This window comes from Eretmochelys imbricata, chromosome 11 (genome assembly GCF_965152235.1).
Source record: "Eretmochelys imbricata isolate rEreImb1 chromosome 11, rEreImb1.hap1, whole genome shotgun sequence".
Classification (NCBI taxonomy): domain Eukaryota; kingdom Metazoa; phylum Chordata; order Testudines; family Cheloniidae; genus Eretmochelys; species Eretmochelys imbricata.
This window is the reverse complement of record NC_135582.1, coordinates 49,999,455-50,018,674: the sequence shown is the minus strand read 5'-3', so window position 1 is coordinate 50,018,674 and position 19,220 is coordinate 49,999,455. Positions and strand designations below refer to the sequence as shown.

Below are 19,220 nucleotides of genomic sequence, written 5' to 3'. Positions count from 1 at the left end.
CACAGACAGAAGAGGTGGGCTGGCAGCAGCTTCACCCACCACCCATGAGAGCAGATAAGAGCGGGTCAGCTCCCGCACACCCAGTGCGCGTTGCAGTGTCCTTAGGCAGGAGCCGTATTCACAGAACCGAATGCGCCGGTGCTGCGCATTCTGCATGAGGAAGAGGGTATGGGGGTCTCTGCGGGGAACTGACTCTCTGCTGCTGTGAGTTGGGCCGGGTGGCTCAGTATCCTTTGATGCCGCCGCCGTGAGGCAAGCCCAGGCTGCCGCTGGGCATAGGGGCACCAGTTTAATATTACTGCATAGGGCCCCATGAATCCTAAGGACAGCCCTGCTGGGTTGTGTTCCCTGCAATCCCCAAGTCAACTGTATCACTAGCAGTTAAAGGACACAAGAACGCACGTGTATGTTGTATACAGAAGCAGAGGCACCCTCAGAATTCCATCTTATTAACAATGACTCTCATCAGATTGAAGCCACCTGCATACCAATTTTTCCTCTATTTTTCAAGAAGCAAATTATACTGACAAACAGCTATTAAGTTATTATTTGGATAGTGTAATGATTTTGTGTTCTAATAATATGCAATACCTCTGGTTCCAGGCACTGGCGCTGCTATCCAGTATCCCAAGTGCGGCGCAACATACGTCCATACTAAATGGTCATTTGCATTCTTCACCATTCCCAGCCCACGATTTACCCAGGCACCTGAAAAAGAAGGCAGCCATTAAACATATCACGGGACATGGTTTTGTTTTATATATGGTTCTACCACTGAAAAAGGCATTACATAAAGCAAGTCATCAGAAAAGTATGGAAAATCAAAAAGGAACCATTTAAAATCAAGCTCTTCTGGGACTTTCATCTTATATACTAAACCCTGTCGACACACAAACTTGTATGACTTAACTAAATCTTTTTCTACACCCGATTTAGATATTTCAGTGCAATTCTATGAGTGGACAGTTATTTTCAAAGAAGAATAACTAAAGTCAATCTAGTGGTTTGTTAAATGACTTTAGCCAGTTTTATTCCAAAATAATAATAAATAATAATAATAATAAAAAAGAGTCCACACACAGACTTGCACCAAAATAATTTTAATTCATACCTTCTGCTACTTTAGTGCAAGGCTTAAATTTATTAAGGGTGGGTAACTTAAGCACAACTAATAGAATTTCCAGCATTAGTTATTAGTGTACAGTGGACAAGCAATGGTAATCCATTAAGACTGCAACGGGATCAACAATACCTGCCTTGAACATTTTTTTTTTTCTGTTTAAATTGTCTAAGGCTGAAACAGCTCAATTAGCCCAAGGAAGACTTATTGTTAGGCCACAGATCCCACACCATCTGTCTTGCAGTGCAAAACAACAGGTTTTGGGTCATGTCAAGCTTCTGCAAGGTAGGATACTGCACTTGCATACTGTGAAGAGCTTGCAAAGAAGTTTGCTTAAAAAACCTTGAGGCCTTGGTCCCCCTGCCACTAACCCCACCCCTGAGGTGGTGGCCTATTCACAGTAGGTGGAGCGCCTGTGCGTTTGGGGCTTTCACCAGCCAGGAGGCTGTGAGCCCTAGGCTGTGAATTGCTAGGAGGCGCAGGCTAAAGAATGCTTGTTATTGTGCCCCGCCCAAAAGGGCCTGGGCTGTAGACTGTTAATTGCTGCTTGCCCAGCCAGGAGTCTAAGCTAACTTCTAATTCCCTGTGATTTGACTATTTGAGGTAGTAAGTCAGTGGGGCCTCCCTCCAAGCCTAACAGCGAAGCATGGCCACAGACCCACTACAGAGAACCATTTTACAAGGTACAAAATGGTGAAGTAAGGTAACAGATGAGAAGACAGCACAATTCGTCCCACTCCAAGCCATCCAGTCATTTGTAAGGTGCGGGGGCTGTGTATAATGTGAAGGAAAGAAGAGGGTAACAATCGATATACAAAGCCATATGTTTAGTAAAAAAGGAAATTATTCCAAGTTTTAGAGGTAGTTTTATGAGAAGTACAACCTAGATTCTCATGAGAATTAATCTCTGTAAAAGTCCTACCTGGAGTGAGAATAAAAATATCTATGCAAAGTAACAAAGATTTGTAATCACCTTTAAAATTAGAGAGTTAGCATTCTTTAATTTTTTTACTTTCTACTCCATAGGAAACAGCATGTACTAAGAAAAATGTAGGGGTATTTATTTATAATTTAATTGTCCTTTAGTACCCTTTAAACAGAGTGATATAATTTTCAGTTATCTTATAACAAGTCTGAAAAATCAGTTTAACTACATGTTGAGAACAAGAGTACTTTAAATATTATTGATGCAAATACTTCAGTAAGAGTCAAGAAAAGGATTAGCTCTATATGAATTAGAATAGTATCCATGGTAGCTGGGATACAATTACATAGGCTTATATTTCAGGCATAAGCTAATTGCCAGTGAGAGTCAGGACCACCTGCCAATATAGTATTGCAAGATGAGCTGCATTATGGAGGTTTCTGCCTTCCTCTAGTGCATCTGAGCGGGTCAACAAGATCACTGGTCTATTTCAATTTAGTTGTTACTGTAAATATTTGACAGGAGATATTTATATGTCAGATTACAACAAAAGAAAAACTCTAATTTAATTCTATTATTTCTCCTATATACCTTTTACTTTCTTAACTGTTTGCAATAATCATAAAATAATAATAATAGTAATAAAACAGACTAAAGCTATGTCTGTCCCAGTATTAACATTTAATTTCAAGTGAACGTTAGGGGTATGACTCTGGAGCATAATATATTCAAATAATTCTTAATTTTGAATGTCAGTGAAACCATCAGCCAAGACACCATCATCATGCTTAAATTTACATCAGTTTTAAAAAGTCTATCTTGTCCCAAATACTTATGGAATTGTGAAAATAAAGATCAACATGTGATCAATCCTTAAAACTACTCTTTGATATAACTCATTTACATACATATGGTTCATGGCTGAATTCATCAAAGCAGGGATATACTTTTGAAAAAACAGAAATGCAAGTTAAAACATTTACAACCAGGAAAATCCTGCTAAAATATCTATGACCCTACTTGAAAAAAACCCAAACCAAAACCAACAGGTTTTAGTGGTATATATTATTCAACACATGCACACAGATTCAAACTACTCCACATCACACTAATACTACATATTGCAGTGTATGATATACAGCATTAAAGTGGGATTCCAAAGTATATAGCAGACATACCAGTTTTCATATCAAATGTCCATGCAGGTATAGCATCTCCTGATTTTACCCTACTTGTCGGTAGAAGAGGCAGCGTAATATGAATTGGACCAGTCACTTTCAATTCTTTCCCAGCTGAAAGGAGGTTTACACATATTGCAGCAAGAGGGGTCAATTCAATGCTTTTAAAACCTAATCAACAGAAGGAATAATTTGTCCATAAGTAATACACACTCAAGAACATTATTTACTATTTTTTTAAAAATGGGTTTTCATTTGTAACTGAAGGCAAGCCATCATGAGAATGTATGGTCTGTACCACGAGATGTCAATATAACTTGAAAAAACTCAAGTCTCAAGCATTTCACCTCTTCAATGAATACTTTTTAATAATTGGTACACAGCAATTCCTATTTAAGGCCTGTAAAAGAGAAATATAACTTTTAAACAAAGCTGGTTCGACAGTATTCACAGAATTCAATATTAAGCAAATTTGGCTTTTGGGGAGCGATACCTGGTAGCAAGTACTTTAAATCTCAGATACCAGACTAGCTATTCTATGTTGAATACTGCAGACCAAGTCGAATGATTTGTGAATCCACGCATATTAAGGGGTGTTCTGTTACAGATTAATCAAACTGAAGCTCCAGTATTCATGATATATTTGCATGTCTTTTCCAGTATTTAAGTAGCTCTGTTAATAAAATTTACTGAAAGGATTAATTTGTTAATTTAGAAGTTTCTGTAGCGTTAATCATGAGGTACAGTACTTATGGTTTGTCAAAATATTCAAAGGAACCACTGTGTTTGTACTGCTTTATTGTGTGGGCTGTAACTTTGTCTCCCTTCGTTCTTCTTGCACTAAACTTGCAATAACTGATACTATGTGATACAAATATTTCAGGATCCAGAGTGTGACAGGTTGCTCAAGAAAGACAAACAGAATTATTAAGTAGCAGAATGATATTAGAGCTTTGCACACTGTTAGAAACTAGTTGCGAGACAACTGTCAGTGTATCAGATATCAGCCTCTACCGGCTATAAAATATAGTCCTGAAGGAAGAGGCTCTATGAATAATTTAAAAAGACACCAGACAGAATTTAAGAGAAGAACACTGCTTATCTCTGATGCTTCAAGTTCAAAAGTTGTATTATAAACAATTTTTTTAAATCTTCAAATGTCCACACACAAATAGGATACTGGTATTTGTGAGAATTTTGATTAAATATAAATTAAACTAGAATATGAAACTCAGATAATTTGGCTAGAAGCCACGGCAAGGACATCATCCAATTCACATTAATGAAACCATAAAACTGCAGTGAATTTTTAAGAGCCTTGTTGTACCGTGGGCATTGGGAAGAAAAGAAAAAAACATTTAAGTAGGATGGAATAAAGGGTACAGCATGGTGATCTCTTGGATACCAACATAACTATGTGGATTAGAAAGTAAGCGTGAATCAATATGAGGAATGCAGTCAGTGGCTTATGTCAGAGTGCATTAAAAAGGTGTAGCACTACAGATGTACAACGTATTACCACGGCTACTACCACCACCGCCACCAGGGGTGAAAGCAAGCCTGCCCAGTCCAGCGTACCAGCAAGAGCCGGTACACAGCCGACTCTACTGGCAGGGTGCAGCTTCCCCAGGCTGGCAATTCAAAAGGGCCCTGGGCAGCAGCAGCCAGAGCCCCAGGCACGTTAAATTGGCGCCAGAACGCCGTTGCCAGAGCCCCTGGCCCTCTAAATCGCTGCCAGAGCCCTGGGGCTCCTGGGGATTCAAACTCCCTGCCCCTTCCGGTTGAGGCCACACCCCTTCTGATTGAGGACCCTGCCCCTGCGTACCGGTTAAGTCTTTTAAGATACTTCCCCCCCCCGACTACTACCAACCCATGAAACAACTTAGACCTGTTTCAAAATGTATTTTTACTCACTGAAACAGATGTGGAGAACATACTTTATTTCTTCAATTGCTCTCCATATATTTAAAGTGCCTGTCTGGTATCACCAGGCTTACATGGATTAACTTCAAGTAAATCAATAATGCTGCATGGATTAACTGTCTGCAAGTCAAATGATAATTTCTGTGTTATCCTTATGTGGGTGGGTGGGGCAAAGTGCCCACGCTGACTAGGTAATAGAATTAAAGTGAAAAATATAGGCAGATCCTCCACTGGTATAAATTGATGAAGCTCCATTGACTTCAATAGCCCTAACCCAGTTTACACCACTTGAGGATCTCACCATAGAATTGTGAATGCATTCTGGAAAGTTGTGAACACCTTCAACTCTCAATAAAATCAATGGGAGCTGAAAGTGTTCTGCACATTGCAGGATCAGACCCTACTTTGGTTGCACTGAGGGGTAATATAGTATGTGTGGAACCCCCCCAGAGAAGGAAATCAGCATATGGCCCTCTGTACCACTATTTATGCCTGTGGAAAAGAGGTGTTTATTATGTTCTTGAATGAGATGTAAAGTGATGTAAATTACTCATCTACAATTATAACATGTATTGGTTCAATCCAGCTCTCGTGAAAGTCAAAAGGAGTTTTGCTATTGCATGAAATGGGCGCAGCATCAGGCCCTCGTGACTACAGGGGAAATGTATATTTACATAAGCACATACATACATATGTATATTTACATAAGCACATACTTGTATTATGTTTTTAAAGTGCAGATTCTAACAAATTTAATATACCTGATTTATTTAGAAGAATTCCTGTTGTATAAAAAAAATTGTCCACTTTCAAAAACTGCTGTGGCACTGTCAAATAGGCTGTCACGTTTGTAATATGGTGGCTTATAGGAAGTTTTATTAAAATTTTGGGAAACTGAACACTTGGTTGAGATTTGGCATCTGGAAAAAAAGAGTAACATTTTAAATTAGCAATAATTCAATCTGAATTAATCCTTTCTATGGCCAAACAGCCCAGAAATCCTTTGTGCAAAACACTGCTTCAAACCCCTACTCTCGAGTGTTTGCAATTGTCTAGATTTAGGCCAGTACTTGCCGCTAGCATATATACAACAGTATCTGAAAACAGAATAATTTCTTCTTGCTCCCATCCCTAATCCTTGGCTTCTCTAAACACTCTCTGCTACAGCAAATGTTCTCCAGCTTCAATCTTTCCTGAGGCAGATACATTTCAAATAACTATCTTGGGTAACCATATTGAAGACTACCAGAGCCTTTCAATGCAGTGGAATAATGCACATGCACGCCAGTGCAATGAGCTCCTCTGAGATTTCTGGTGTTTTTAATAGCGCTGGTTCTCCACAGGACATGTCTTCAATCCATTAATCTCCCCCCTCCTCCACCTCCCACCCCTACATGTACAGAGTGCAAAATCAGCAGCTTTCTATTCAGACTCCCTTGTGATTTGAGATGAGAAGGTCAGAAATAAATAATAAATACAGGGATAATAACCTAATGTCTACATGGCTGTAAATAACACTCACATCCGTGGAAGGCCGGAAGATTTGGAAGGAGCTTCGCTTGCTACATTATAGAATCTGAGGGCCAGCTCTTCAGCTGGTGTAAATCAGCATAGCCCCAATTCAGTGGAGCTGTGTCAATTTACACCAGTTTGGAATTTGGCCATAAGTAATAGGTCTATTTATTTTTAGTGGAAACCGGTGCCAGAAGCCATTGCTTTGCTAACCAAAAGCTGGTTATTTGTGCACAAGGTGGAAAAACATTCATGAATAACCCCTTAAGTGCATAGAAAACAACACCATCATTTGGGAGGTCACTGACTTCTCCCCACAGAATTTGTTGGCAAAAAACAGTTGTATTCATTAGTTAAGGCACATAGTTTTCCATATAAAAAGCATTTACATCCTATCCCATGTAGTGCTGTACTTACCAGACAGTTTTCCAGTGATTAGAACTGTATCTTCAAACAACCATATATTAGCTTGGCTTTGTGGGAACAGAGAAAGTGTTACAGATGAGTATACTGTGGAAAGACAGACATTAAGAATATCTGATTACATGTGTAAAAGTTTCAAAGAAAGTTGTGGTCAAACATATGGTTCCAAAGACAGGGAAACAAATGGGGAAAAAGAAAGAAGGAATGGGAAGACCGAAGGACTAAGCGGTCCCACTAGTCCAGGGATGAATCATACTAGTTAGGCAGTGTGGACTACCAGTGTTCATGGTGTACATGTTCGTGGATTAAACGATAGCTGGAGTTCCTGGACAGCCCATCCTCTTTTAAAAAAAAAATAAATAAAAAAAACCCAGGCACTTTAAAAACACACCCTAATAGAATTATTAAAAACAAAATGTGATAGTTAAAAGCAGGCCATTCATGATGAAACACTGCTGAAAACATAACTAAACTGACAGATGGAAGAGTTCAGAGCAGTAGCTCTGAGCCACGATCACATTTCAGCCTCTCGGTACCCCATAATCTTAACACTTTCTAACATTCCTAGCTGGCCTTTCACTCACTCTGCTATGACCATGAAAAATACACATGTATGTGTACATATATTACATGTATGTATGTATACATATATGTATATGCACATGCGTTCACTTTCTTCAAATCATACCCCCACTGCAGTATAAACTCTCAGCATGGACAGATAATTTCAACAACAGTTAAAAATATTTTTATTTCAGTTTTAAAAATCCATGTTATAATTTTATCAAGTCTAAAGGGTCATTTACCTTTAATATCTGGCGTTCAATCATGACCGACTTTGACTTCATTCAGTCATGTACAGCTCATTACAATTAGGTGGATTACCCAAGGAAGAAAGAAGCTTCAATTGAACACAGTGTAATAATAGGACTTTAAAGGGTTTACTTACTTGGCATTCTCCCAGTCTTCCAAGGCAATGGTGTTAACATGTAGCCCTCTTTGTAAGATGCAATAGTTAAACTTAGACCTAACTTGTAGGGAACTTTTATCAACACTACTCCATTGTTTCCAGTGAGGGTGGAATTTGTTTTTGTGTAGTTAACAAACACTTCTACAATTGCTTGGGGTAGGTACTGATGACTGATGATGTCATTTACTTGAACTTTCAGCATAAACACAGATCCTATGAAAAAAAGGGGGAAAAAATGAGATAGGTCATAACCCATAATGACTAAGCATAATATTTAACTAAGCAACAATATTTGTCATACTTTAAATTACCAGGCTGACGACAGACAAAAGTAACCATATTCTGTGGTTTACTCGTTGTCAATTTTGCATATTTCTCTTTTTCTCACATCCCAAATTTTAGCATTCAAAATGCATTTGTCCAACAAGAATAATGTGATTGTTCAACACTAGCATCAGTGCAAAATTATGCTGATGGAATGCTTAGGGGATATTTTCTTTAAAGTACTTTTTAGTCCTTTTCTCTAGGTTTTCTTCTACCATCTTGCAAAGCCAGCTTTGTAGAAGTGATGTCATAGCTCAAAACTGTAACCTACCAAGAGGAAAAAAAGATAATGCTATTGGGACACAACATACTGAGATATGAAACTCTGAAGCAACAGATACTGCAGTTCCAAACCCAAAATAAATGATAGCTCCACTGGGGCCCAGATTCTCCTGTACCTTGTATGAAAGAAGTATCATATTACAGTGTGCTGTGCATTTCCAATAGAATCTCAGCAACTCAGAACATTATTTATCCTATGGGATAGATTTAGAGTTGTCTGAGATAATTTAGGAATATTATGTGTTGACTTGTTTATCAGGATGTTTATTGTATGAAAATGCAGGTTTGGTTTGATAGGAGGTGGGAAAAACAAGCAGGTTCCTGATAAGACACCTCCAGCTAAATGCTTCAAAGCCCTCGTCTACACTACGGGATTAGGTCTAATTTAGCCACGTTAGGTCGATTTTAAAATGAATGCGTCTACACAACCAACCCCGTTCCGTCGATCTAAAGGGCTCTTAAAATCAACTTCTGTACTCCTCCCTGGCGAGGGAAGTAGCGCTAAAATTGACCTTGCTGGGTCGAATTTGGGATAGCCTCCAGAAGCTATCCCAGAGTGTGCCATTGTGACCGCTCTGGGCACCATGTTGAACTTCAATGCACTAGCCAGGTACACAGGAAAAGCCCTGGGAAATTTTGAATTTCATTTCCTGTTTGGTCAGCGTGGCAAGCGCAGCAGCACAGGTGACCATACAGTCCCCCCAGAATCGCAAACGAGCTCCAGCATGGACTGAAAGGGAGACATTGGATCTGATTGCTGTATGGGGAGAAGAATCTGTGCAGGCTGAATTCCGATCAAAAAGAAGAAATGCTAACATATATGCCAAAATCGCACAGGGCATGGTGGAGAAAGGCTACAACAGGGACACACAGCAGTGTCACGTGAAAGTTACGGAGCTCATGCAAGCCTACCAAAAGACAAAGGAGGCCAACGGTCACTCTGGGTCAGAGCCCCATACATACTACCTCACCGCTGTTGGTGGACACCTGCAAGGGGGGAGTCTCACGCAACAGGGAGGAGGATTTTGTGGATGAGAAGGAGGAGGAGAATACATAGCAGGCAAGCAGTGAATCTGTTCTCCCTGGCAGCCAGGACCTTTTCATCATCCTGGAGCCAATACCCTCCCAAGGCCGGTTCCCGGACCCTGAAGCCAGAGAAAGGCACCTCTGGTGAGTGCATATTTGTAACTATAGTACAGGGTTTAAAAGCAATAGTGTTTAATGTTTGATGTGCCCTGAAGAATTGGGATGCATTCGCGGCCAGTACAGCTACCGGAAAAGTCTGTTAACGTATCTGGGGATGGAGCGGAAATCCTCCAGGGACATCTCCATGAAGCTCTCCTGGAAGTGCTCTGAAAGCCTTTGCAGAAGGTTTCTGGGAGGGCTGCCTTATTTCTTCCTCCATGGTAGGACACTTTCCCATGCCAAGCCAGTAGCAAGTAGTCTGGAATCACTGCAGCACAAAGCATGGCAGCAAATGGTCCTGGGTTTTGGTCGCATTCAGTCTATATCTTTCTGTTTTAGCCTCAGGAAAGTGATATCATTCATGGTCACCTGGTTGAAATAGGGGACTTTTTGTAAGGGAACAGTAAAAGGACCCCGTTCATGCTGGGTTGTTTGCACTTGGCTAAAAGGGATCATCCTGGAGAATAGCCAAGCAGCGAGGGGAGGGGTGAAGGAATCATCCTGGAGAATAGCCACGCGGTGAGATGGGAGGAGGTGTGTGCTGCACATCCACCCGAAAATGGCAGCCCCTCCTTTTAAATGTGAAACCCAACTGGCATTGATTGCTATGGGAAAGGATGGTGCTGCAGTTTGAAACCATTCCCACATGTTATGAAGGCGTAAGAAGCCAACCCCACACCAAAAGGCTTACCATGGCTGCCCGGAAACAAAGTTCTGTTGCCCAGCCATTTGTGATGTGTCACCATACCGGCAGGCGCTCAATATAAAAGGCAAAATGCAACCTTGTACCTAAAGCACATGTGCTGTCTGCTATGAATTGCTTGATTCACTGTGAAAGAGCCTCCCTTTTGTTCTCATAAATGTATCATCTTAAATTTTACTCTTTTTATCCCCCCCTGCAGGTGCAAATGTTTCTATGCTCCCCCTATCATCTCCATCTCTGAGGTTATTGCAGATTAGAAGGCAAAAAACAACGCACTCACGCTGATATGTTTTCTGAGCTCATGCACTGACAGGGCACAGCTTAATGCATGGAGGCATTCAGTGGCAGAGGCCAGGAAAGCATTAACTGAGTGCGAAGAGCAGAGGCGATGCTGAGGCTAATGGGGGAGCAAACGGACATGATGAAGTGTCTGCTGGAGCTGCAGGAAAGCCAACAAGAGCACAGACCCCCGCTGCATCCATTGTATAACCGCCTGCCTTCCTCCCCAAGTTCCATATCCTCCTCACCAGACGCCCAAGAACGCACGGAGGGGAAGGCTCTGGCGACCCAGCCACTCCAGAGCATGGCCCAAGCAACAGAAGGCTGTCATTCAAACAGTTTTGTTTTGTAGTGTGGCTACAAAAAGCAATGTGGCCTTGTCCTTCCCTCCTCCCGCACCCCACCCCACCCAGGCTACCTTGTCAATTATCTCACTTTTTAAAAAATTAATAAAGAAAGAATGCATGGTTTCAAAACAATAGTTACTTTATTTCCTTTGCCAGCTGTGATCAAAGGGGGGAGGGTGGTCAGCCTACAGGGAATTAAAATCAACAAAGGGGGTGGGTTTGCCGCAAGGAGAAACACACAGCTGTCACAATGTAGCCTGGCCAGTCATGAAACTGGTTTTCAAAGCCTCTCTGATGCGCAGCGCGCCTAGCTGTGTTTTTCTAATTGCCCTGGTGTCTGGCTGCTCAAAATCGACTGCCAGGCAATTTGCCTCAACTTCCCATCCCACCATAAATGTCTCCGCTTACTCTCACAGATATTGTGGAGCACACAGCAAGCAGCAATAACAATGGAAATGTTGGTTGCGCGGAGCTCTAACCTAGTCAGCAAACAGCACCAGCGAGTTTTTAAACATCCAAAGGCACATTCTACCACCACTCTGCACTTGCTCAGCCTATGGTTGAGCTGCTCCTTACTTCTGTCCAGGCTGCCTGTGTACGGCTTCATAAGCCACGGGATCAAGGGGTAGGCTGGGTCCCCAAGGATAACTATTGGCATTTCAACATCCCCAACGATAATTTTCTGGTCTGGGAAGTAACTCCCTTCTTGCAACTGCTCGAACAGCGCGGAGTTCCTAAAGATGCAAGCATCATGCACCTTTCCCGGCCACCCTACGTCGACGTCAGTGAAACGTCCCTTGTGATCCACCAGTGCTTGCAGCACCATTGAGAAGTACCCCTTGCAGTTTATGTACTGGTTGGCAAGGTGGTCCAGTCCCAAGATAGGGATATGCGTTCCGTCTATCACCCCACCACAGTTAGGGAACCCCACTGCAGCAAAGCCATCACTATGACCTGCACATTTCCCAGAGTCACTACCCTTGATAATATAATGTCAGTGATTGAATTGGCTACTAGGATCACAGCAGTCCCCACAGTAGACTTGCCCACTCCAAATTGATTCCCGACTGACCAGTAGCTGTCTGGCGTTGCAAGCTTCCACAGGGCTATCGCCACTTGCTTCTCCACTGTCAGGGCAGCTCTCATCTTGGGATACCTGCACTTCAGGGTGGGGGAAAGCAACTCACAAAGTTCAAGGAAACTTACGCATGCGGAAGTTTCACAGCCACTGTGAATCATCCCATACCTGCAACACTATGCGGTCCCACCACTCTGTGCTTGTTTGCCGGGCCCAGAATCGGCGTTCCACTGTATCAACCAGCCCCACTGCCACCATGATGTCCCAATTGCCACAGCCCGTGCTTTCAGAAACGTCTGTGTCCATGTCCTCATCACAATCGTCCTTGTGCTGGCGTCTCTTAGCCCAGTTCTGCACATACTCCAGGATAATGCATGAGATGTATACAATGCTCACAACAGCAGCGGTGAGCTGAGCAGGCTCCACGCTTGCCATGGTATGGCGTCTGCAGGAGAGCAGAGTTGCAGCGGAAGTGGTGGATGATGACAACATGGAGAAATTTGCTATTGAGACTGAGCTTATTTACAAGAGCAGGAGAGCAGAGTTGCAGGGGAAGCGATGGATGATGTCGGTTATCAGTCGTACTGCATCAAAACAGCAGCAGTGACAGTGAGCTGAACTGAGCGGGCTCCATGCTTGCTGTGGGATGGCATCTGCATGGAAAAAAGGTGTGAAACGACTGTCTGCTGTTGCTTTCATGGAGGGAGGGGCGACTGACGACATGTATCCAAAAACACTTACGACAAGCACTCCACCGACTTAATGCACTTAGTGGGGACACACATAACCAACTGTAAAAAACTGATTTCTAAAAACCAACTTCTATAAAATCGACCTAATTTCGTCGTGTAGGCATACCCAAAATGTCAAAGAGACAATGCCTGGGCTATTGAATGGAATGATCTCATTTCCTTGGCTCCAGTCAAGTTACACAGCTTGTTTTGCCAATATGGAACAGAAGAACTACAAACAGTTTAAAAGTCTCTGTCAAGAAGGGAAGCAGTTGTTTAAGGACACACAAACAGACCCTGCTTGGAAGGTCTGAAGCAGTTAGGTCTTCTTAGGCTTCCAACACAATGGGTAGATAAGCCTTAAATATGGTAAGTATTTTGGGGCAGGGACTGACTTTTTGTTCTGTTTGTACAGAATCTACCACAACAGGGTTCAGGTCCATGACTGGAGCTCCTAGGTGCTATGCGAAGAGAAATAATAAGTAATAATAATAGACATGTGTAGATAATTTGTTGTTTTAAAACTCCTCTCTTATTTTATGCGTTGCTCCTATGGTTAAAATAAACAATACTTTTTCTTTAAGAAGGCCATTTTGGGTCACTAGATCCATTGGTCACAGACGCTCGAAGGGATGAACTGCAACTACCCAAACCCAGTCGGACCTGTTGGGTTAAACATGTTTCATCTACAGAGTACTGTAGGACAGGACCTGGTCTAAGAATGAAAGAAACGCATAATTCCACGGAGGATGAGAATACATAAGAAGGTGTTTGCCATTGCCTCTGCTTCTGCTAAATGATCCGAATCAGAGAGATTTCCTGCATCATCACCAGAGTTTATGACGGGGCCCCAAAACCTATTGAAAAGGTCTTTCCTAAATACAAGAACTCACATCACCACAAGTCCTCGTACAGAAATGAGGAATCTCCACCAATTTACAAGCTCATAGTGCAGTTGTGCTTTCTGGCTTGAAGAACAGAGTGATAATCCTGGAACAGCCAACAGAGAATGCTACCAGAGCAAAGGCTTATGAGATTTCTGTACTATAACCAGATGGTTAGGATACATCACCAGCCAATCAGGTTGGTAAAATTACTAAATGCCATTTTGTAATGTATTATATTGCATAAAATAAATACAGTTCTAAATTCACAAACTAAGGAACTGCAGATTGTAAAATAACCATCCTTCCAGGGTGTTTTATTCAAGAGAAGGTCCACTTCAATATATTGATCTCAATAAGAGAAATGAGAATTTTGCTAACAGTCCAACAAGACTTCATTGATTTTTTTAAAATGTTTTTGTTTTGGAAAATCGAACTTTTTAAATCCAATGAAAAATATTGTAGTTAATTTCAACAAACACCCAAAGCAGTATATTTTCATTCTATTGCAGGCATTCCCTATTACAGAAAAAGCACAATTTGACTAATGGTCATATTTTGTATGCCTGCATCTGAGCAGCTCTTACTTGTGAAATTAGGTCCATTGAACGCCACAAGTCTATTTGGTGGAATAAGCATAAAAGGAGTGTAACAGTGAAGAGACAGTGTAGGCCAAATTCATGTTAGATATACCTGTGCAGTTCTTACAGGTATTTTTAGAGTGGAATTTAGAGACATCTATTCCAATAAAGGTCTGTACAATAAAAGGAAAGCTAACAAGAAGCTGAGTAGGAACATGACAAGAGAAGAAATTACCAAAAAAAAAAAAAAAAGGGGGGGGGGGAGCAGATTTTATGCATGTGCTTAAGTACTCCATGCACATATGCTTGTGCTTTAAGTTAAGTACAAACTTAAACACTTTGCTGAATTGGGGCCTAATTGATGATACAAAATGAATGTCAGTGCAGGACTCAGGCAGGTCAATTCCAAAGTGGATTGCTGAATATCTTCAAGAACAGATCCAAAACCATATTTATTTTTACACACTTGCTGCTTTTAGACAAGTCATTTCAGAATCTATCCAAAGCTCTAGGATTTGTGCTGAATCCCAAAGACTTTGGATTAGCAAGTAGATGATGAACGGCATCAAAAGCTTTAGCTAAATCCATAAATAAAACAGTACACATTCATTTACCATCCAAAGCTAACAAAATAGCCTTTCAAAATGTACTTGTCAGAGTAACAGTTAAAGATATCTTCCTAACCCCCAACAACAATCTCTGAAAGATGTCATTAATCAGAGGTTTCAGAGTAGCAGCCATGTTAGTCTGTAGTCACAAAAAGAAAAGGAATACTTGTGGCACCTTAGAGACTAACAAATTTATTTGAGCATAAGCTTTCGTGAGCTACAGCTCACTTAATCAGAGGCTTTCCATTACAGCTAGACTCTATGATTACTCACCATGTGCACCATCACCAACTACATATAAAAGTTTATTTAATACACTTCTCCAATGTTTAATGAACTCTTTAAAAACAATGACAAGATCTACGAAATTAGAAACCAGAGTTCAAGTATAACAAATTTAATAATCATACTATCAGCTAATTTAAAATATAATAATTGGGACAGTTGAGATTTTAGCCTGTCCATTTCAGAATACGAAAAATTTCATTGAGATGCTAATTTAAAATAAGAATGGTTTAAAACTGTAATTTTTTAAATTCCTGAAACAGAAGTGCAACTTCAGAATAAACTCATCACTACACTTCTTTCAAAAGGCCAGAGTGGCCTTTATAAAAAAGCGTTTATTAGAGTGTATAAAACCATGTTTTGAAACCGCTATTCATAAGCCACCTTTATTATAATCACGATAGCCATGATTTTTGTTTTTTTTTGTCTGCCTTGCCACTTGAGAGGCAAAAATGATGGCTGGTTGAAAATCACAGATCTCTACAAAGTCCCATGCAAATAATAATAAAGGATAGCCATAACATTTTTAAATGTCAGCTATCTACTGAGGTAGTTCTAACCTTTTAAAATTTAATGTTAAATGTCTATGTATTTCTTTTCCAAATCCAGCAAGTCTGGAAAAAGTCTTAATTTAGTTGTTAGTGAATAATGGGTCTCACTCAACTCCATTAAGCCAACAAATAAATAAAAATACATAGAAAGGAATTCCATAAAATTAATACGCTAATTTCCCTCTTTCTTCCTCCACTAATATCCTCCATTAATCCCAATGGGCATTACATGTGCATCAAGAAAAAAAAAAGGAACAAAAAGCAGCCAGTTAGTTCAGCTTTCATCCAATTAAATATATTGTCTTTGCGTGTATGGATTAGTGGTGTTGCCCTCTACTAGTGAGTGGCCTACAGGAAAGAAATAGAACATGCTGTTACTTGTCAGCTAAATGACTTCTCCTTTAGATCAAGTGGGAAAGGTTCGTCGTTTTGGAAATGAAGGTTCAGAGTGCTGTAGCCCTGACTCCCGCTGTTCATGCAGTTTATACAGTATTTATGTCTGTTTATAGGATGCGTGTTCATTGCAGTGAGCCCCTCAAAAGTGACTGTACAATGCAAAGGAAAATGCCAGAATACTGAACGGTCTCTTTGCATCATAGCACTAATACTACAGCCATGTATAGAATGCCCATGATCCGCTACCATGAATAGAATGTTCATGAGATGTCATCTCTGTAGAATTCATCTGGGTTGGTAACAGAAAAACAAAAAAAACCCACCATACATTCAATTACATCAATTTTAGGGGGTAACACAACCTTAGGGTGCTGTGCTGGGAACTTCTACAGAGATCTTCCTTTGGGCTTAGAAGACTCCTAGGTGCGACTGTTTGGATCTCCATGCCCTCCATTACCTGAAATTTGTTTTACTAGCTGAGGGCTTCTGAAATTTTTCATTGGTCCTTGTCCTTTTGCCCAGGGAGACAAGGAGTGCTTCCCAAGAGCACTCCTTGGTGGAAAAGACTGGAATCAGGCCATAAATCCTGGCCGAAGCCATAAGACTGAAGGCACAAAAACTGGAAGCCAGGAGGGAATAAATCTCATCCACTGCTCTCCAGATGGCTCCCAAGCATGTAGTGAAACACATGGTAGTCACAGAAACAAGTGTTCAACAAAAAAGCATTTAGCCTGGGATCAAGGGGCTGGGAGAGAGAGTCTATAACTTTCTTCCAAAGTCTTCTATGGAGAGCATGGTCATCATCACAAAGGCCTAGCTGCACCTCTGTCCCTTTGAGGTCTCTGAGCTCACCCCCCTCAGGTTTTAGGCCTCATGGGGTAGAATTTCACAAGTATCCTACTCTTAGCCTGAGCCTGTGACCAGAGGTATAGACTGACCAAACAGCCTTCTTAAAACAAAGTGTTGTTTATTTAGCAGTAGATGAAAAGAAAAAAAAAAAAAAAAGGAATTTTTAAAAAGCCTACACATGTCTATCTTACCATCTCCTGATGATAACCAACGCAGGCCTAACTTCCTCATATACACCTAGAGAGGTCCTGTGTCAGTCTGGTTTTCCAGAGCAACCATTGCACTGCCTCTCTTTAGAGAGCGTCCCTCTTAATACTGCAGGGAAGTGCATTTGTTCCCAGGCTTTGACCCTTCTGTTCAAAACACATTTTGTAGGTTCACTGGAGATGGAGGTAAAATCATGAACGCTACCAGTTCTGGCATTGTCCCTTAACAACTCTTAACTGTTTGCTCGGTAGCTATCTTGAGCCATTCTTTTCCTTCCTTCCTGTTTTTCCAGACAATCTCTGTTTGAATTAAAGCAACAGCCAAACAGAAATCAAGCCAATAACCAGTCCAACATACAGTATTCATAAATCATCACAGAGTATGTCCAAATCCTTCACAGCAGCCAGACAACCCTGACTGCCTGGACTAATCCTGAAAGCGAGAGGGAGAGGAGGGAATGTACATCTGGAAACCCCAATAAGTTTCACTCTCTCTTTCCAAAAACTGCAGAGTCAGCTGAAGAGACACTGCTAGAATCTGTGGACCTGCTTGAGAAAGAACGCATTATTGGGTAAACGTGTTTGTTTATCCTAATGAATAAAAATATACGAGCAATACATCACATCTGTTGCTCCCCATAAGATTTTCATTCTCTCAATCTAGTTCTCAACTCTCTGTATCAGATCTGCTGTATCGTATTTGTCTGTTTTCTAAACACTGCTAAGTAGAGGATTGGACTTCCCCTTGTGATACCCAGCCTCTTGCAGAGATTATAATTACAGTGACTTTGAGTATGCTTCAAACTGGGGTTTCACTGATAATAGCTGCATGCTACACTTACTCTCAAGATGTTCTGCATTACCTTAATTAATCTTGCATCCTGGATTCCAAATAAGTTCTTAGGGAATCCCTGGCAGCAGAAACACAGGAGTAGAGGGAGTACCATGCTGTCATCAATATGACCATATGCTTTTTGGAAAATGAGTTCTCTCATCACCACAAACTCAAATATGTATGTACCCTCATCAAGATGGACAATGACTAATCACTTTTGTAGCATTATGCATCTTCGCTGCAGAATGGACTGTTAAACAAGATGACATCTGTTTTATATACAAGCCTTTAAGTATTTTACCATAAACAGGACAGCATTTTAATTATGTCAACTGCCATGTAATTTTTATTTAAACAGCACTAAAATGGCTAAGATTTTTCAGGATAAAATATAGTTATCTACTTATAAGCGCGAGAATAGTCCCGCTATTGTGGGGAACTTTCCTGGCTTCTGCACTACCCCGGTGAAGTGGGCTAGCGAAAGGATCTGAGTCCTTACTCCCACTTCCTTTACCCAGTGGCCTCCCTGCCCTTGAGGACTCCCCTTCCACTCTCCTGTCTGGCAGAGTCCTCGTAACCCCAACAAGGCTGGGCCCAGGATTCCTGGGGGGCTCGACCCCCAACCCTGATGTGGTCACCTAGGACAGGGGCTATGGTGTCCCCACTCCGGGGTACTCTGTCTGCACTGGGCACTTCTCTAACCCACTGACCATTACATACAAGTTAAAGTTATTTAATCAACAATTAATTTTAAAAAGAATAAGGAAAAATGGGAAAGGTGAAACGAAACACATCACCCCGCTCTGTGGCAGGGAACATCACAAACAGTCTCTCTGGAATGTCAGGGCAGTTCACAGTCTGTTCCTTGTAAGTCCCCGGCCGCCTTCTCAGGCCCTGGCTGTGCTGCAGGGATGCTGTGGGTTGGACACTCGCTCTGGTGGTGGCCACACGCTCTCAGGCTTTAAGTGGTAGGACCCTTCTTCCCAGTGTCACCCCTGCCCTGTCGGGGTTATGATCCAAGCCTGGCCTGCAGAGCCCCTTGGCT

At 41.3% G+C, this 19,220-nt stretch overlaps 1 protein-coding gene across 6 annotated transcripts in view; it reads right to left on the bottom strand.

Annotated features, from left to right (window-relative positions):
* The window catches only part of FAM171B (family with sequence similarity 171 member B), a 73,256-nt gene that overhangs the window by 14,070 nt on the left and 39,966 nt on the right, over window positions 1-19,220 (bottom strand). For 2 of the 6 annotated variants that reach the window (XM_077829767.1, XM_077829768.1), the window contains exons 2-6: window positions 8,031-8,264; window positions 7,076-7,168; window positions 5,908-6,066; window positions 3,224-3,394; window positions 592-708 (exon numbers count right to left, since the gene is read on the bottom strand). In XM_077829767.1, the coding sequence (XP_077685893.1) occupies window positions 592-708; window positions 3,224-3,394; window positions 5,908-6,066; window positions 7,076-7,168; window positions 8,031-8,264 (774 nt within the window). Of the gene's footprint in view, window positions 1-591; window positions 709-3,223; window positions 3,395-5,907; window positions 6,067-7,075; window positions 7,169-8,030; window positions 8,265-8,362; window positions 8,643-12,243; window positions 12,372-12,417; window positions 12,903-19,220 lie in introns of those variants that run through there. The other 4 variants (XM_077829769.1, XM_077829770.1, XM_077829772.1 and 1 more) reach the window with 4 other exon arrangements.